We start from the raw sequence: 21024 nt of genomic DNA, 5'->3' as shown, positions 1-21024 counted from the left end.
GTACTACATTAAACATAGCTTGATCCTCTTTTTTGTCGATTAAACACTGAATTATCGACTGTCGTGTCTACAACTGAATAACCTATCATAATAGCAATCATAGTTTGTGTACGTGTTCATGAACCAAATTCCAATAAAATCAAAAATATTTGCAAATAAAGTCCGATAAAGTAGACAATATATGTATCATCTGTTCCTAAGAAATTGGTACTTTTTATAATACGACTTTTTGCACTAGAGCTTTTTTAGCCATGACGTTGACAGTCTATTTTCAACTTTTGGGTTTAAATGTCGCACTCATACTTTCGGCTATCTTTACATTGTAAATTAAACAATTATAAGTTAAGTTTCAAATACAGAGTAATTTTAAATTAATTTAAATGTACATCTCATACCAATCACGTTTACATGTTCTATCATTGAATAACCCATGTTTCAGCCAAAACCTACATTTCATATATCCCAGTGAACTTGAAATTAAGGATACTACTGATACTAGAAGGATTGCTTCATACCTTGATCTTTTCCTCAATATTGACGAAGATGGACGACTTCACACGAACATTTATGATAAGCGGGACGATTTCAATTTCCCAATTATCAATTTCCCATTTCTCAGCAGTAACATACCCTCTGCCCCTTCGTATGGTGTTTACATATCACAATTGATACGTTATTCTCGTGCTTGTTCACACTATACGGACTTCATATACAGGAGTGTGCTCCTTACGCAGAAACTGCTCCAACAAAGTTATGAGGAGGACAGATTAAAATTGACACTCCGTAAATTTTATGGACACCATCACGAATTGGTGGATCCATACGATGTGTCTTTAACCAAACTAGCTAAGGACATTTTTACCACATGGTAGATTGTGGTTTGTCATTATGTCGTCTAATCTTTTAATTACCAAACGTGACTTATTCCCGATTGTGACTGTTTTGCTGAGTGTGAATTCGCATTACTATAAGACGTGTTACGGTACTTGTCTATCCCAAATTCATGTATTTAGTTTAAATGTTTTATGTTATATTTGTAATTCTCATCGGATTTTGTCAAATGTGTTAACGTCTTTTCTATTATATTTATGTGTTATGGTAAAGAAAATTAATCACCGCATTCGATTTTGTTCAACGTAATCAGTACGATATTTTACGTTTGAAGTTAGATTCAAAACAAACCGGACATAGCTTTATAATAAATAGTTAATTGCTTCCTTAGTTTGCTATTTATAAGTATTAAAATGTGCATTGTTATTAAATGCAATATCAGTATTTAGTTCAAATATAATCTTAAATCAATCCTAATTCTATCTTATTCATTCAAATGTGACGTCATTTTTCATTTTTTGATGATCCGTTTTCAAATTTCATAAATTCAAATGTGACGTAATTTTCGTGCTTTTTCACCATCGTATGTGACGTCATTATTATGATTTATTGCGTTGAGGCCTGGACTGAGTCGGGTGTGTCTATTCAGTGTTGGTCTTTCAATTATGTATTCGTGTTTGTTTTCTGTAATTAGTTAATACTTCAGTTTCATTATGTATATCAATTATATTCATTTAATAAAATCTACTGTTTGCAATAGCATTAATTGTTCTGAATGATAAGGATGTTCTTATCCCAAGCTTAAAAACATAGGCGTATTTGACACAACCTTGTTCAACTTTTGATCTTCAGTGCTGTACAACTTTGTACTTTTTTTCACTTTCGATCTTTTATATCTGGGCGTCACTGGTGAGTATTGTGGACTAGGCGCGTTTTTGGCGTAGTGAATTTTAAACCTGATGCTTTTTGTTATCCATTAATCATGTGTTTCTTTGTCTAATACGTTCTCCTATTTATTTGTATTGTAGTCCTGTAATATTATGTTGTCATTTCAATGTTATATTTAACATTGCCATTAAAGTGCGAGGTTTGGCATGCCACTAAACCAGGTTCAACCCACCATTTTTTCCTTTATAAATGTTCTGTACCAAGTCAGGAATATGGCCATTGTTATATTATTGTTCGTTTCTGTGTGTGTTACATTTTAACGTTGCGTCGTTTGTTTTCTCTTATTTTTTAGTGTAAATTCACATTGCGACAAGACATGTCACGGTACTTGTCTATCCCAAATTCATGTATTTGGTTTTGATGTTATATTTGTTATTCTCGTGGGATTTTGTCTGATGCTTGGTCCGTTTCTGTGTGTGTTACATTGTAGTGTTGTGTCGTTGTTCTCCTCTTATGTTTGGTGCGTTTCCCTGAGTTTTAGTTTGTTACCCCGATTTTGTTTTTTGGCCATGGATTTATGAGTTTGAACAGCGGTATACTACTGTTGCCTTTATTTACATAGAAGTCTTGATTAACAATCAAAGGTAAGTTTTACGGCTTGTGATGAGTTAATTATTAATCCATGAAAGTGTTTATCCGTGTACAAACACCGTTAAAAATGTCTCTAATCAGAGATTATGTTGTTAATTGACTTTATTTAGTAATACGAGGTGGATATTTCAACGGAAATAAAGTGAGTGGAAATGTAAAGAGACATATCTCAAGATGTATAACTTGCAAACGAGTATTCGAGTACTTGGCCTTCCGAGAGAGTACCCGAGTACTCGAGTTCTCGTTGCCATCCCTACTAATTATCAATAAAAACACTTATATATAATGTTTATCTAAAACTTATAGACTATTATTTTCTTTTTTATAACAAAAACGTAAAATAACAAAAATTCAGAATTCCAAGGAATACTCAAAACGAAAAGTTTCAAATCAAAAGGCAAAATCAAAAGCTCAAACACACCGAAAATGGTCAACTGTCACATTCTTGCGTGTTACAGGCGTTTTCTTATGTAGAAATAGGTGGATAAAATCTGGTTTCTATAGCTAGCAAATGTTTATTCAAGTCAACAATGTTCTGTTTGACAACTTATGACATATTATGCATATGGTACTTAACTATGGCTGCTCACAAAAGAGATGCTTGAAGACACAGAATGACATTTCCTATAGTTAAATTGACCGCTTAATGACAGTTTTCATAATGCGAATATAACTTCTTACTGAGACACTACTTCCTTGCTTATACACCTATTTTTATTAGACGGTAAGAAACGACCAATAAATCATGTATCAGACTAAACGGAAACGTATTCATCATGAGTTATTAGACACATTCTTTCATTTAATTTGTTAACCTTTTACAATGTAGCACAAAAAAATCAAAGAAATACATTACATATGTTCAAATACTTGTCCTGCTGTCTTTTATAGCAATTAAGATTACAGCCATCGTTTAACACAAATATGACAACTATTTCTTTACACTTGTAATGCATGGACTGACACTATTTAATCAATACTTATCTTCCTGTCTGAAGGTTACCTTTATTTTTTATGGATGTTTTATTGTAAATTCTGAGCAAGACCGGTAGTAACAATAAAGTATAACATGTCAGGGATTAACAAGTTGTAATTACGCAACAGTCAAATTCGTACTTAACGATAGATATGTTTTGTTTAATTACAAATCGTATCAAGAAATGACATTTTTCAATTTCGAAGATATTAAAAATTCATTGAATCATATTGATTTTGGGATAAAAATGAACAGCAATCTTTAAATGAAAATGAATTTAGTCTATTAAACTGTTTGGTTAACGGAATTTAAGATTCTATGTATCGATCTTAATTTAATATGTTATCAAGGATAATTCTATGATCGTGATGATTAGTTGAATATTAATTTATTTTAGTGGATTGATGCAAATAATATTTAACGGTAAATAATCTCGTGAACGACACACCAGCTCGTGTGTACTTAATAATCCTTTTAGTAAAATTTAGTTTGATGCACAAGTGATTGATTGAATAACTGTTTTTCATCTTTGTGTCTAAGCAGCAAGTAGCATTTCTGAGTGTTGAGACAGGTCGTACAAGAGGCATACATATACCCCTTTTTGACATTTTAACCGTAGCTACTACATTGAAATAAGAATATGTAGTATGAATGTAAATGAGACAAATCTCCTAGTCACACTGGGCAATAGGTTAACAAATACTAGTCAAAGAACGGCCATCATCACGGAGCATTGGCCCACACCCATCGTTAAACTATAAAACACCCTTAAATGACTCATTTAAAACAATAAAAATATGAACATCAGTGGTCTCATCTATATAAATCAAAGTACTGAAGTACTGAACATCGGATGACCGCACGTTCTAGTGGATGGTCACAAGCACCTGTCTCAGACAAAATAATCACATCTTTATACCTGAAATAGTTATCAACGGTATCAGGATTATAATTCATTACGTCAGACGCGCGTTTCGTTTACATAAGCTTATCAGTGACGCTCATATCGAAAATAAAGTGAGGTTAATGTAGAGATGTAGTTTTTATTCTGAGACAAGTTCTTGTGTGGAAGATACATAAATGAAAGGCAACGCAACATCACCGTAATAACTATTATATAAGTAGGATTCTAAAGTGCGATTGGGACGCTAAAGTACGATGGTCACGCTAAAGTGCGATAGTCTACGCTATTTAAAGTGCGATGCTTCCATACGCTTAAGTCCGATTGTCCGCGAAAATATAGACGTTAGAAACGCAGTTGGATTATGACGTTAACAGTCGTTTTTATAAACCAAAAATGTACATGCCGTAACATAATATTTAATCTACATCTATTTTTAAACAAATTAAAAAAATATTTCAAACCTAACTATGATTTGTCGGCCGAAGCAAATGCGTTTTTTCAGTGCAGAAAGAAGATCCGTGTCCTGCACCCGACCTGGCATTTTACTATATAGATACAAAATAGAATACGCATAGGTTTCCTGTGTCCTGTTTCTATTGGAAGCGAGCAAATCCAATCATATCATTGTATACGTTGAAATTTATTTTGCGATCCCCGTGAAAATATATATGTCGATTTTATTGAAAATTAAGCGTAAATGATAAACTGTCGGCTAAAACTGTAGGAAAATATAACATGTATTTGTACTCGTTTCTAAGACGGAGAAAGCTTGGCGAATATTGCATTTTTCTTGCATTTAGATTAAAGCTTGTACAAATAAATATTACTTATTCTGAAATTTTGTATTTGAAATTTACAATTACGACTGTAAAATAAGAGGGGGGATAGAATATTGATGAGCTGTATGAACAGCAAGCTTTGCCAATTATTCAAATATTTCTAAATACGCCTGAACTTTAAAAAAATGATTGAACAGGAAATACAGTATTTTGTCACACCTAAATTACCTTTTTTAACAATTATTACGTGGTTGGTATTCTGTAAACAATCACTTAATCCTACACTACAGTCCAGTATGTTATAAAGCCTAAATGTACCACATTTGTCACACCTTAGCATACTAACTTTTTTTGCAAAACAAATATTAAAAAAACCCATTGTACAACGTTTAAATCCATCGAACCTTACCCTATTGGTGCATTAAACTTTAGTGTGATATACCATCGTACTTTAGCAAACAAACAACCATCGCACATTAGCGTGAGACACCATCGTACTTTAGCAAACTAACAACCATCATACTTTAGCAAACAAACAACCATCGCACTTTGCGTGAGACATCATCGTACTTTAGCGTAGACCATCGCACTTTAGCTTGCCCATCGCACTTTAGAGTACCATCGCACTTTAGAGTCCTGCATATATACATTGTAATGATACAAATCAATATACTCTGGTATACTAGTATATCATATCAATATTTGTATATTACAGTAGCATGTATATATAATTTTGATCTATTTGTATATCATTCTCTTCTACTAGTTATTAATATAGCAGTGCAAGTGTATCGTGGACACTCTTCTATAATGATTTGATTTTTCTTATAGATTGGATTTGGGTAGGCATTCCCATTTCCCGCAAAGCGAGAGAGCAAAGACCATTAACTCTGCATGTATTTGTATATAATCTTCACCTCCTTTATATGACATTGTAATCGTTCTTTAGATATTCTTTCGCATGCGTTAATTTTTCTGTACGTCTGCATAGATATTAATAATTTTTACTTACATAGATATAAAACATTTTAATATTATTAAATTATGTTCCAAAAAATATATTTGATGAGTATTCATTGAAGAAATGAATTTAAAGCAAACGATAAGGAATGATATTTTGCACTCGATGATGTCGGCGTATTTATCATGTTTGTAGATCGGTTAAAAACCCAAAACTAATTTACATAATGGTAAATTAGGCGATAGCAATACACCGGAATGCCCTCATCGGTCATCTGCTGTAAAAATGAGAAAAAAAACTTATAAACTACATAAACAAACGACAACCCTGACCAACAGGCTCCTGACTTAGGACAGATGTAAACAAATACAGCGTCATGTCCGTTTGTTTCTACTCACACATTGTTGTCAATATGATGGAATGTAATGCGACAGTCATACAAGTAGACAGGTTTAGCTAGCCCTAAAATAAGGCTTAATCCACTATTTTCTATATAAAGAAATGTCTGTACCAATTCAGGAATATTACAGTTGTTATTCATTCATTTGATGTGTTTGAGCTTTTAATTTTGCGCTTTAATAAGGGATTTGCCGGTTTGAAATTTCTTTTTGTTACTTTAATATTTATCAAAAAGGTATAAAACTTTGACCTGTTGTTTTTCAATTCATATAATCATAATTTTAGGCTACAACAATGAACTTGGGAGTGATTCAAGCTTCTTTATTGTGTGCTTGGTTGATAAATTTTCGCGGACAGTTGATTGATCATGATGATGCAAAAAAAGGTAAGTTTATTTTCGATTTATGAGTTTGACTGTCCCTCTGGTATCTTTCGTCCCTCCTTTATATAGATAGGCATGTTGGTTTTCCTGTTTGAATGGTTTTACACAAGTTATTTTGGGGTCCTGTATCATGCTGTTCGGTGTGAGCAAAGAGTTCGTGTTAAAGACCGTACTTTGACATTTAATGGTTTACTTTTACAAACGGTGACTGAGAGTTGTTTCATTTGCACTTTAACTACATCTTCTTATATCTATGTATGAAACCAGGTGCGAATGGTATATTAAAGAAAACAATTTTCAGTTCATTAATCAAGATATCACGTAGAAAATAAGGTTCCAACTACCTCGGGCAATATGACTTTTGATCAAGTTTATAAAGTGTTTATTTACTAACACTGGGTATCTGCCGCAGATGGACTGTTTGCATGTAGGGTATTATCAGTTCATTAGTAAATACTTCAACTTGACATAGTTTATAGATATTTTTTCTAAAATTCTTCAATGGTAAATTTGAATGTTGATTATGTTTTTCCGTCTAGGGTTTGTTTCTCATTGTCATATATACGTATCTTCTAACGGTTTACACATCACTGGCTTTTAGATGTTTGAGATTGAGCATTCCTGGTAAAGATAAATCATGAAAACTGCTTCGGATGCACGAATTCTATAAAACCTTATGCGCATTTACCTTACGCATAATATCGTAAAATCTAATGACAGCTGTCACCAGTCTGTTAAAAATCTAATTCATTTTAAGTATGATATTATGATAGTGTAAAAAGTTTAATTTACCTGGATTGTATTATAGAATGGTGTAATAGCTCCTGCTAGTTTCACTTCGTCAGACATCTGAGGTCCAAACACTGCTATTTTAGGCGGAGACGCAGATAATACTTCATTCAAGACTTTCCCTGCCAAACCTTCTTTGCCCTAAAACACAAGCAAATGTATTTTATTGTTTTTCTAATTATCATTATTGTCACCTACATTATTATTCTGTCCTTCTAAACAATGTATAATTCTAGTTATGCTTGACAAATTTCACAGTTGTTCATGGAACTATTTCATGAATGCTTAATTTACGATATTCGTTTTACTCATTGTTGAATAAACACTGCTCTATTGGTATTTACGATATTCGTTTTACTCATTGTTGACTTAACACTGCTCTATTGATATTTTACATCCTGTTTGTTGGTCTCCGGTGTATATTTTTCTCAATGACAATCATACTACATCTCTTAGATTTTGTGTTATCTAGATTGCTTCACCATGAGGATACGTATATTCGACCGGCGCATAGGACATTGTCATGAGTTATATTACAATTCTGCGAAATCAATACTTCACTTAAACATATTTACTTCCTTTTCCTGGATTAGGAAAATAGATTTGATCCCGCTTTCATCAATTTCATTTTTATTTGAATACAATCATTTATTTTACAAGATACTTAAACGTCTATTTAAATAACTACAGGGATTTACAGAACCGATTTCAATGTTCATGACCGCTGCAGATTCTTATCACGGCTACAGTAGCACTTTAGGCAATAGTATCAAAAATAATTTATACTACAATCTAAATCAGAAAGTACGCGCACACTAAAACTGATCACAAGTAAGTGTGCACAGTTTTCCATTATATGGTAAAAGAAAACATCTTAACACAAGGCGCTTTATAACTATACTAATAGTAATAGACGATTTGAATTTTTTTAAAAGCGAAAGCACACGCCGACTGAACAAAAACCCGAACACATATATCCCACAAACAGAATAACTTTACTTTAGGCGATGTTACAATAACGAAACAACCTTCCAGACAAGAAAGAAAGATCAAAGAGCAAAAGATCAGCAATGAATCGTGACGAAATCTAGACAAGAAGAGATAACATTTAGTAGATATTACCGAAAACTCTAAATTCCTTAAAAACATTGAGTTGCTATTAACGATTTTTTTTAACATTGGACAGGTCCATGTACAGTTGTAAGCAGTAGGGTTGTGCTGAGCTCGAGCTCGATATGTTGAATAAAAAATGTTCATTGAAGAAGTTGCAATATACAGGTAATTATTGTAAGCTATATTATTGTTCTTGTTGTTTCGAAACTATGTCATGTGTTACGATCATGAGGATAGTAAGACACATGCTATTATATTTGTAATAACATGAGCAACATGAGGGGTGCCAAATGTAGAGCAGGATCTGCTTACCCTTCCGGAGCACCTGATATCATCGCCAATTTTTGGAGGAGTTCGTGCTGCTAAATGTTTAGTTTTATTTATTGTGTCTTGTGTACTATCATTTGTCTTTTGTATTTTTCTTAGCCATGTCGTTGTCAGTTTCTTTTAGATCTATGAGTTTGACTATTCAAAGGTATCTTTCGGCCCTCTCTGACATTTCTCCCAAAAAATGAGAATATTTCATGTCGGAATTTGATTCGTGCATCTTTCAATTGCAATATTTTTTAAACTGGAGTTTATCCTGGCTTTTTTGGGGTTAGTTATACCCAGTCTTCACTTTTGCTTTATGGTTTTGTAGCTTGTTGTTCGTTTTTTAATCATCTTAATGATTTGACATGTCAGTTTGTCTTTGCCTTATGAGTTTGAATATGCCTTGTGTGGTATATTTCGCCTCTCCTCTATTCCAAATTAGGTTCGAACTACATTTACAGATATATCATATATATATGGTAAGGGGTCAATTTGAAAAATACTTGTTTTAATAACCTATTTGTCGATTTTTTATGAATTGATATTTCGACAAACAGTTCGTATTTTAATAGGTTATATTCTTTTTAAAACAATATGAAGCAGAACTAATGCAAAACCTTCCTAAAGATAAAATGTTATATGCACTATTGCCAATATCTCTAATTTCACGTTCAGACAACCATATATTTGCTATTCTCTTTAACACAAGAAAAAACTATACTTAGTGTATTTTTGCATCTTTTGTGACGCATAGACCATGACATTAAGATAACTAATGAAAGCTTACTGTATGTTCATAACAGAGTGTTTCTCTTGATATTTATAGATGGATTGACGAATTCAAACATCAGAAAACTTCTATTGGTGGAAATCGTATGTAATTTATGCCTCTGTTGACATTTGGAAAATAGAAAACGGTACTTGAAAATTAATATACATCAGGTACGACGATGTAGGTTTGAAATTGTGAGACACATCAATTATATCAGCAGTGTTCAATTGAAATATGATTTAAGATATAAATATTTGATTTTGTTTTCCGACAGAACTTTCGCGTAGGCAGATTAAAGTGCATATCGAACAAATCCGTGTATGAATAAATAAAGGCAACAGTAGTATACCGATGTTCAAACTCATAAATCCATGGACAAAAAACAAAATCGGGGTAACAAACTAAAATGTGAGAAGTATTGAAAATGTTTTCATGTATGTGGTCCACTTATTTTGTACGTGAATGACATGCCTTTCGTTTAATAACAAAGGGTAGATAACGGCAACAGTAGTATCCCGCTGTTCAAAAGTCATAAATTGAAAGGGAGCAAATAAATCCGCGTTACAAACTTGAAGAGACATGTATTGTCGAAATGCGCATCTGGTGCAAGAAAATTGGTACCGTTAATTTTATTAAACCGAGAGACACATTTCCAGTATAAGAGGAAAACAACAGAACAACAGAAACACTGACGTGCAACAAAAACAATCACCCGGGGTGTACAGACAATTCCACGTCAATAACCTGGGGTGTACAGACAATTCCATGTCAATAACCCGGGGTGTACAGACAATTATATGTCAATAACCCGGGGTGTACAGACATTCCATGCTAATATACCTAATAACCCGTGGTGTACAGACAATTCCATGTCAATAACCCGGGATGTACAGACAATTCCATGCTAATATATCTAATAACCCGGGGTGTACAGACAATTCCATGCTAATATATTTAATAACCCGGGGTGTACAGACCATTCCATGCTAATATATCTTATAAGTACAACTCCAACCGGAATTACTATTTAATTGGTTTGGTTCTGATGTTTAAAAACGCAGTGTCGCCTGACGGATACGATAGCACAATAATGGTAGTAGATAACAAGCCTCACGAATCAAAGCTGAAATCACCACTGCAGATGATAAAGAGTCCAAATAGATAAGGAACAGTCCACAGAACACTATAATAAAGAGTCCAACAGATAAGGAACAGTCCATAGAACACTATAATAAAGAGTCCAAAAGATAAGGAACAGTCCACAGAACACTATAAAAAAGAATCCAAAAGATAAGGAACAGTCCATAGAACACTATAAAAAAAGAGTCCAAAAGATAAGGAACAGTCCACAGAACACTTTACGGAGAATTAAAGATTTAGCTACACTAACCTCTACATTATTAGAGGCGAACAGAATGCTTCGGAAGGCAATGCAGTTCCTGATCCACTAGTTACACCCGTTGTGTTGTTACGTATCCAAGGTAAAATTCAATATAAGTTGCAGTTTGTAATATACCGATAGAGAAGAGGACGGGATTGTAATTATAGGTTTATTGTTTACTCGGCAAAAAAAATCAGAAATCATTATTAAATCGTGAGAACACTTGATATTCTCAGTCAACACGAATATTCTTGTTAAAACCCTTTTAATTATAAATCCATGTTTCCATTAGTTGATCATTATTTATATAGTAAGTTCATACACGTTTCGGTTGTTGGATATTAGAGTTTTATATTATGCTGTCCTTCGATGTGCATTTCGACAATCTATGTACCTTCAGAGATGCTGTATGCAACCGTGTACTGCCAATAATGATCCAATGACAGAATTTGTTTGAATTTGCCTCGAAGGTAATAATAAAACATAAGAGAAATATTTTAGACAAATTGTGATAAACAATTTTTAATGATACTTTTATAATTAAAAGAAAAGGATTAAACATGAAATAGAAGAATGATATGAAGCCATCAAAGTAAAAAGACCAAATATGATTTTATATAAAAGGTTCTTGTTCTACAGATAAAACATTATTTATAAGAACCGATGACAGTCAACTTTAAAAAAAAAAAAAAAAAAAACTACGCGTTTATCAGTTTGCTAGCCTTGTGTTCAGTACAGTTCTAATCCTATACTTATTTCAGTAATAAGTCTCTTTGCTATAACATTCAAATTAGCTGCTTACATAAACTGAACGTTTTCAGAATAATCCATTTTGGAACTGGATAAATTACAGAGTCGTGTCTTTTCCAACTTTTCACAAACTTATGACATTTATTTTTTCGTAGAATCGTTATTTATGCTTGTCAAAGATGACATTTGAAACGAAGAAGTTAATAAGATATATGATAAAATTGAATCTAAAACAAATCTGATTAAAAAAGAAAAGAAATACACAATGAATGACTTAAATGCATTTTCAATATTGCTGTCCATTTAGCACAAAACGCAGAAGACATCGGAAGCATCAAATCATTTAACAAAAGGGAGAAACAATGAAAAATCTGTGTAATGATAAAATAGAAACATAAATAATAGTCAATGCTTTTGTTTGATAATGCCATTTACTCATGTATTTCCGTTTTGAATTTCCTCTGGGTTCGATATTGTTGTGAATTTACGTTTAAGTCCTTCTTCGAAAAAATACATAAAAGGAGGGAGAGTTTTTTATACATAAACATAACACATTTTAATAGTTAAAAATAATCATGGTATTTTCGTCCGTTCTTCGCTCTTATCCGACAGATATCCCTTAACAGATTCAGAGACAAATTAATTTTCTTACTAAAAAAGTCCGTAATAAACGATAAACTTTCATTTGTCTGCATCTATTTAGAAAATAAAAATACATATTGATTATTCTTCAGTGAATCATACTGCAAATATCATAAAACTGATATTTGTATATGAAAAATGTGAGCCGAAAATTTAAGTATACATTATTTTCGGTATTAAATATATTTCACCAGATGTGCATTTCATTCATTAATGTCTCTTAAATGATAATCGAAATATTTCAAATCCAAAAAGTAATACAAACATATATCAATATCGGTAAAAAAAACCAATGCTTCTGCTGATAATCTTTCAATTGAGGGTTTTGTTATTCACAGTTTGATGATGCAAGCTAAAATCAAGAATATAATCAAGACAAAAAAAAGGTGAATGATTTTATAATATGGCTGTCTGCTTTCAAAATTCATTGCATTTAAGTATACAGTAAATAGCATATGGTCCGTTTAATTTCTAAAATTCTAAAAAATTACCCTAAAGCAATTAACTATTTCATCCAATGTAAAAATATCCTTATCGAAATAAATGAACGGTAATGAAATTATTTGGCTGTAAGTGACATCTACTGGTTAGTGATTCTACTGATAAATCTGTAAGACATAATTGAAGTTAAAAAGACTATAATATTGGTCATTGGTCTTTTATGTTCATTTGGGTGAAGGGTATTGCGTGCGATAATTGAATGGTTTGCAGTCACCATTTAACGTACCTTCCTTTGTGTGGGCTAGATTGGAAAATTTAAGATACTCTTTTGTATTCATTGGCAAAAATTCTGGCAAAAATTGTCAAAAGAAATATGATATATTTTGTAATTGACGTTTGCAATTTTGATAAATAAAGAAATTACACAAGAGACGGGTCTGGCGAAATCACGTTGGAATTTTAACAGTCTTGCCTCGCAAAGTAGCATTGCGTATTGGTATTTCCCTCCATTCGTCATTTTTTGTTCTACATCATTATTTTACACATTTCTTAGTTTCTGACATTTTTTCTAGTGATCTCCTTGCTTATAGTTTATTATGTTGATTAGTATGTGCTTCGTTTAAACATTATATCACCAGATTAAATCATTGTGAAACATTTTTTAATGTTGTTTTGGGTATGGAATTCCCTAGATAGAAACACATATTTTTATCCTTATAATCCCATTAATACAAATGCACAACTTATTCAACAAATTGTTGATTAAAATAAATCAATAACTGATAACAATAATGTCGTAGCTTATAGGCCATATTAAACTCAAACTTTATGAAACAATGAATAATGTATTCCGTTCATATGCACTTAACGCGTTACGTTATTAGCGAGACAACATAAAATGTGATAACGAAGGCACCATGAAAACCCATATCTATTATCATTCAACGTAATTTATCTTTTAAAACTACATGGGTATTAGTCCATGCTTATTCCAATTGAAGGCTATACTATAACATTATGAATATATAAGTTGAAATGTTGTAAAAGATATACAGATACAAAATCGCTTTAATCAATCTCTAAAGGATTCCGTTATTGTTTGAGAATGTACCAAACACGTCAAGATTTCATTTTAATCACCCATGAATACGTAAGATTAATCTGAGTAACTAAATATTTACATATATATATATATATATAATACCGTTTCGATTCCTAACAATACTGAAGAGACATTTATTGTCGAAATCCGGATCTGGTGTACAAAAATAATGCTTGCAACTCATGTTGTGGTAGAACATCTTTGCCATAGTTTATTTTTTTTTTTTCTGTTTAGTATTAAATTAATATTAAGATCCATTTTGTTACATCTTGTGATCAATTTATTTGGCAATCGTCAATGGCAGTCAGCAGGGTTTAAGAACAGTTGTTCGATCTGTTAGTAAAATGCGTTTCGTTAAAATATTCTTTTCACTTCATTGTCTTTTACAAAAATGTTGTCTGTGCTGTATTCAGACCCTTCTACAACGAAATTTGTTTTAAATGCACACGTATAAAATCAAACGCAATCATAGGTTTGAACGTACGTGTTTATATATATATATATATATATATATATATTTATGTTAATTATTTCTATCGTACCACGTATGAGAAAAACATTTAAAAAAAACTCATATGTATCTAACGTTATGACGATCGACACTTTAGAACTATTAATTTGCAGTAATGTCAAAAATTACCGCTATTCATTCAATAAAAAGAGAAATAAACCCCAAAAGTTCTACGCACGCCATCACGAGTTGGTTGACCGTTATGGAATTACCATTTCACAGATGATATCGGATATGTTCCTTATGTGATAACTGCAATACCTTTCCCTTTTCACGAATGTGACCTATCGAATTAGACTATTAACTGGATTTGTAATAACATAAGTAACACGACGGGTGCTACATGTGGAGCAGGATCTGCTTACCCTTCCGGAACAGCTGAGATCACCCCCAGTTTTTGGTGGGGTTTGTGTTACTTAGTCTTTAGTTTGTATGTTGTGTCATCTGTACTATTATTTGTCTGTTTTCCTTTTATTTTTTAGCTATGGCGCTGCCAGTTTATTTTTAATCTATTAGTTTGACTGTCCCTCAGGTATCGCCCTTCTTTTTTAATAATACTGGGCATAAACAAATTTTCTTACAAATACCAAAAAGTGAATCATAACATTACCACAAAATATCATTTAATTGTGTAAAATTCTTAAAAATGAAATAGCATAAAATTTTAAGACCATGACCTCTCCTGTATATTAACAACGCTATTCAAAAATATACATTTTATTTCATCATCCTGTTGCAGTTTCGTTTAACTCCAATCTTAATTGATTTATTAAAAACAAATAATCACAATTTGACATAATTTTGTAGGTGCTACACCTCAGTAGCAATCACCCCGACCCCCATTTCCCCACTCCCCCATTGTTAAAATTTTATGAGAGCTCTTTTGCTACATGTTTAGATTACTAAATTTCATCTTTTTCGGACACTCTTTTATATAGTTTCATACTTCTCTTTACACTCACACACACATATATATAAATATATAACTTTTCTCTTGTCGTGTGTAGTTCTCTAAAATTCGATTGTATACTGTTCACTATGTTTTGTAGTTCCTGTTATTATTTTTATGTATTAAGTGATTTTATTGAAATGTACCCCAACTGATTTCTTGTATCTGTTCAGTGCCATCTACTCGAATCGTCTGATATTGAAATTCAAAAATTCACGGTTCATCAATGTCGTTCGAATAACAAAAGTATATAAAGTCCGTAGTCAAATGGCAAACTCGATAGCTCAAATACATCAAAAGAATGGATAACGACTGTCATATTCCTGGCTTGGTACAGGCCAAATAAAGTATTAAGTTGGAAATCATTGATGCGGTCATAATTCTAAAGGCTTTTGTCAAATACAGCCAATGTGATCTATTCCTTTGATATGATCCTTAGTATTTGGTTATAGTCAACGTTTTCTATGACTGAAACCATATCAATGATTCTTCATTTTATCACAAAATCATTCATATTTCGAAAACATGATTGTCATGAAATAGAATATGATGAATGAGGGACTTAATCATTTAGTAATTTTGTTACAGACACAATATCCTGAAGATTTTCACCTTTGACGCTGACATTGTTTATTCAGTCGTAATTTTTTTTTATTGTGCTGAATTTAATCTAGAGATATGTTTAACTGAATTTAATCTAGAGATATGTTTTATTGAATTTAATCTTGAGATATTTTTTACTAAATTTGCTTGCTTCAAAATAGAGGTTCATTTCTACATATTGTTTGTTTCAGTCTGATGGAATATTTTTACTGACTATAGTACCTCATCTTGATGTATATCAATAATCTTAAAATCATACTCAGTTAAACAAACACCTTTTGGCACTTTATTTATTTCTATTGATATTATGTTAACCTTCAATGTATTCCTTTCTTTTGGTGTTTGCGTAATGCTTTTATTACATTAATACGATTAAAGTGTGTTTTTATACGTTATGGAAAATATATTTTGGAAGTAACAACAATTTGCCCAATAACTATCTTTAACTTTCAACTCTTCACCTTTGTACTTGTTTGACTTTATATCTTTTTTGATATGAGCGTCATTGATGAGACTTATGTAGACGATACGCGCGTGTGGCGTATTAAATTATAATCCCGGTACCTTTAATAACTTTTTATCGTTAATATGTTTACATAACTATTAACTGTAGTATAATAATTACATTAGATGTATGTTTCAATATAATACGTTATTCTGATTGGCTAACTAGCAATCTCGTGATATTCCTTAATCAATTGCATTACACAATGCAACTTTTCATTCATGATGACACGAGGTCCCACAATAAAGTGCACAGGTAAATGAAATAAAAACTTGATAAAAGGCGTGTTTTCATGATCCTATAGGTAAAAATGTAATTATAAGTATTGAATGCTTTTTATTGTAACTTTATAGGGTTGTAAAAGCGTTGACAGTGCGCACATTTTTAGTATGAAGCGCTTCCGCGCTTCATACAAAATGTACTTCGGTCAACGCTTTTACACCCCAATAAATTTACAAAAAAGAGCATTCAATTCTTAATTGTTGAAATTTTCTGTAAATGATTTTCGGAAAGGAAACACATTGTATTTCTATATAATTTCGAACACGAAAACATGTTCACAACACTACAAAAGTCTAAAAGTCTGAAAAGGCCAGTTTTTGTCTTGATTTGCATGAACTTTTACTCGACATTCTCCAAAAGTATGACTTGTGTCTTAATTTTTCTTGACAAATTCTCATTTATATCAAGTTTGTATGAAAATTACTTAACATATTCTTGACATTCTGAATATGGTCTTAAAATTTCTTGACAAATTCTTGACATTTGAATACTGTCTTGAAATTTCTCAACATGTTCTCGACATTCTTATTTTTTCTCAGTATGTCTTGACATATTCGGAACATTTTGAATTGTGTCTTAAATTTACTTGACAGTTCTGAGTTTTAATCTATTGTTTAAAATAATTTAAATTTGGATGTGTTGATATAAAACAATTTAAAAATGAGTTTTTAAATAATTACAAATTTTGATTCCTAAATTTTATAAATTAAATGATTAAAACCAATCATACTGTAGACATATTTCATTCTACATTCATAATATCAAATGTTTATATGGTAAAAAATTATTGTACCAAACTGAGGTTTTTATATTAATAGCAAATTATGATGATATACAAATCATGCATTTAACAGAAGAAAAATTGTGTAATGTCATCTGTTGGAATATATTTTGAATATTACACATGGATAGGATGTTCCCCATAAAATTAAGATATTCCACACACCCAGAATACACACAACTGTCAAATAGAAATTACTGTTTTACCTGTAATAAGCCATACAAATTATCAATTGACCGACCATGCCACTACAATTTAAAAAGTTTGTTCATAGACGAAAAAGGAAATCATCATTTTGATGGGAAAAAAATGAATTGAAAATTGTATATTTCCCAAAGATTAAAAGAAAAGTATTATCTACCCAAAGAATAATAAAAAATGTATTTATAATGGGTTCATTTTATATAGAAATCATTGGTCTTATGAAATGGATCCCAAACAGACATGCATAATATAGATCTTAACATTTTTTTCTTTTTCGGAAGGTCGGTTATCAAAAATATTTATTTTTGTTAAAAATTTATAAAAATTCAACACTCAAATTGAAATAAAAACTGTTTGTTTGGTTGTGCTAAAAAATGAACAAGGTTTTTGAATCAAGATGCGAACTAAGTCTTTGACCTTCACGAAAAAATCTAAATGCTGTTTGTTAGCAACTTCAACTTATATTCCAAGTGAAAACAATTAATTAAACGTTTAATAAAAATTAATCAAAATCAAAGTACATGGGGGATTATTCAGGGTATTCCAACTTAGTTGCACCAAAAGGGTATCTTACTACACAAAATTAATCCTTGATTCTTCAAAGTTTAGTTTAGCCATAATAAGTATATAACAGCAAAAGAATGTCACAAACAGTGCAGAATAAGTCTGTTTACATTTTTAGGCGAAATTTATACTGTTGAGATAGTGTCAAGACATATTTAAGACTGTCAAGATTGTGTCGAGACATATTCAGACATTATTTAGAATGTCAAGAATATGTCAAGACATATTCAGACATTATTAAGAATGTCAAGAATATGTCAAGACAGATCGAGACAAATTTAAGACAGTCAAGAATTGGTCGAGACTAATCCAGACTCTTATCAGATGATACAGGAAGTGTCGAGAAATTTTAAGACAATGTTCATACAGTCAAGACGCTTGTCAAGAAAAATCAAGAACCTTTTGAGACAAATTCATACAATGTCAAGATTTTTTTAAAATTATTAAGACAAATCAAGAATGTCGAGTAAAAATTCATGCAAATTCAGACAAAAACTGGTCTTTTCAGACTTTTTGACTTTTGTAGTGCAAATTACCATGTGAGTTAAATAAGACCATAGTAGTATACCTCTGTTCAACAGACAAAACTGTTGGAGATAAAACAAATATGAGTAGCAAACTAAAACCGAGGTCGATTAATTTTATGAATAGTTTGATGTTTGATGATTTTATAGCATAAAGAAAATGACCATAACACGTTATAAATTTCATGTGTCCGATACGCCTTTTTTATTTGCCTTCATCCGAATATTTGAAAGCAATTGATGTATAAATACCGCGGCATTTGTAGAGCTATAAAACCAAAAAGGACCTAGAAAAACGTTTACTTTGCCATGTTTATGACCTACTAAAAAAAAACTCATGACAAAACCCAAGAAGAAGATACAAAATAACTTGATAACGCTCAGTAAAATTTTCAGGCCTACTTGAAGGAACTTCATTTGTTAGGAAAACGGGTGAAAACCTCTCATTAAGACATCATTTGTGAGAAAAACGGGGGAAAACCTCTCATTAAGACATCATTTGTGAGGAAAACGGGAAAAACCTGTCATTAAGACATCATTTGTGAGGAAAACGGGGAAAAACCTGTCATTAAGACATCATTTGTTAGGAAAACAGGGAAAAACCTCTCATGAAGACATCATTTGTGAGGAAAACGGGGAAAAACCTCTAATTAAGACATCATTTGTGAGGAAAACCGGGGAAAACCTGTCATTAAGACATCATTTGTGAGGAAAACAGGGCAAAACCTCTCATTAAGATATCATTTGTGAGGAAAACAGGGGAAAACCTGTCATTAAGACATCATTTGTGAGGAAAACAGGGCAAAACCTCTCATTAAGACATCATTTAATAGACGATTTGTTGATGGTGGGGAAAACAGGGGAAAACCTCACATTAAGACATCATTTCATCAATCAGATGATTTGTCGATGGTTACATGATAAAAAAAATATCTGATTTAAAAGAAGATGTGGTATGACTGCCAATGAGACAATTCTCCAAAAGATACCCAATAATACAGAAATTAACAGCTATAGGTCACAAATGAGCAAATTAAAGTCCATATCACATAGACAGCTACAAAAAGCCTCGAAATCACAAATGTAAAACATATTCAACGAAAAAACTAATTATAACAGCATAATAAATGTACAAAATATTAACGAAAATAAAATCTGTAAAACATCAACAAACAAAAAAACTACTGAATTACAGACTCCTGACTTGGGACAGGCACATACATACATAATATTGCATTCTGGGAAGTTTAATGTGTCTTACCTTGGTATCCCCATACACAAATTTTAATTCATATCCGTCCAAAATGTCCGTTCGATTAAATATTTCGTCCGCAGCGGATTGGAACAAAGTAGGCAAGAAATTGGCATATTTACTCCACCAATGATCTGACATTTCTAACAATCCGGCAACATACAAAGTCTTGGTAGCATGGTATGACGATGTTGATAAAAACAATCCTAGTAGACTCAGAAACAACATTTTCAAAGAAATGATTTAACACATTGATGTAATATAGATATATTTATATAGATCAATACCTCAATCCAAGATTCCTAACATCCAATCGAACGGCGTACTTTAGTACAAAGATTATATAGTCGCACTGCTGTTTAAAGCTTTATGTATAAACCTTTCCATATTAGATAATTAAATAATCATGATTGCTTACATCATCATGTTAATAGCAAAATGAAATTGAAAAAACATCTATAGTTTTTATTTCGAAGGATTTATTATTCTCATGGTATTGTTTTACACCAATCTAAAATTCTGTGTGCCGTGTTTATAACACCCACTTATATCATTTGCATGTCAGGTGTTTTTTTTTTAAATCTCTTGAACTCTTTTAAGCAATAGCATTTTGAAGCAGAATAGTATGAAGGAATAATTATACACAATCTTAGGGAAAAAAATAATTATATGAAAAATACCAATACATGATTAAAATACGAGTGATTGTTGGATAAATTAAGTTGCCATTACATGTTTCCAATACGAGTGATTTTTGGCTAAACTAATCAAAAGCT

At 31.7% G+C, this 21024-nt stretch overlaps 1 protein-coding gene across 1 annotated transcript in view; it reads right to left on the bottom strand.

Annotated features, from left to right (window-relative positions):
* LOC139529707 (gamma-aminobutyric acid type B receptor subunit 2-like) overlaps positions 1-20509 on the bottom strand; it is a 43495-nt gene extending 22986 nt beyond the window's left edge. Inside the window, exons 1-2 of the mRNA XM_071325559.1 lie at positions 20258-20509; positions 7564-7701 (exon numbers count right to left, since the gene is read on the bottom strand). Of these exons, the coding sequence (XP_071181660.1) occupies positions 7564-7701; positions 20258-20476 (357 nt within the window). The 5' untranslated portion in view covers positions 20477-20509. The remainder of the gene's footprint in view (positions 1-7563; positions 7702-20257) is intronic.
* Between the last annotated feature and the right edge of the window lie 515 nt (positions 20510-21024).

This window comes from Mytilus edulis, chromosome 7 (assembly GCF_963676685.1).
Source record: "Mytilus edulis chromosome 7, xbMytEdul2.2, whole genome shotgun sequence".
In the NCBI taxonomy this organism is placed as follows: Eukaryota; Metazoa; Mollusca; class Bivalvia; order Mytilida; family Mytilidae; genus Mytilus; species Mytilus edulis.
Note: the sequence above shows the minus strand (reverse complement) of the source record. Positions and strands in the feature narration are given on the sequence as shown.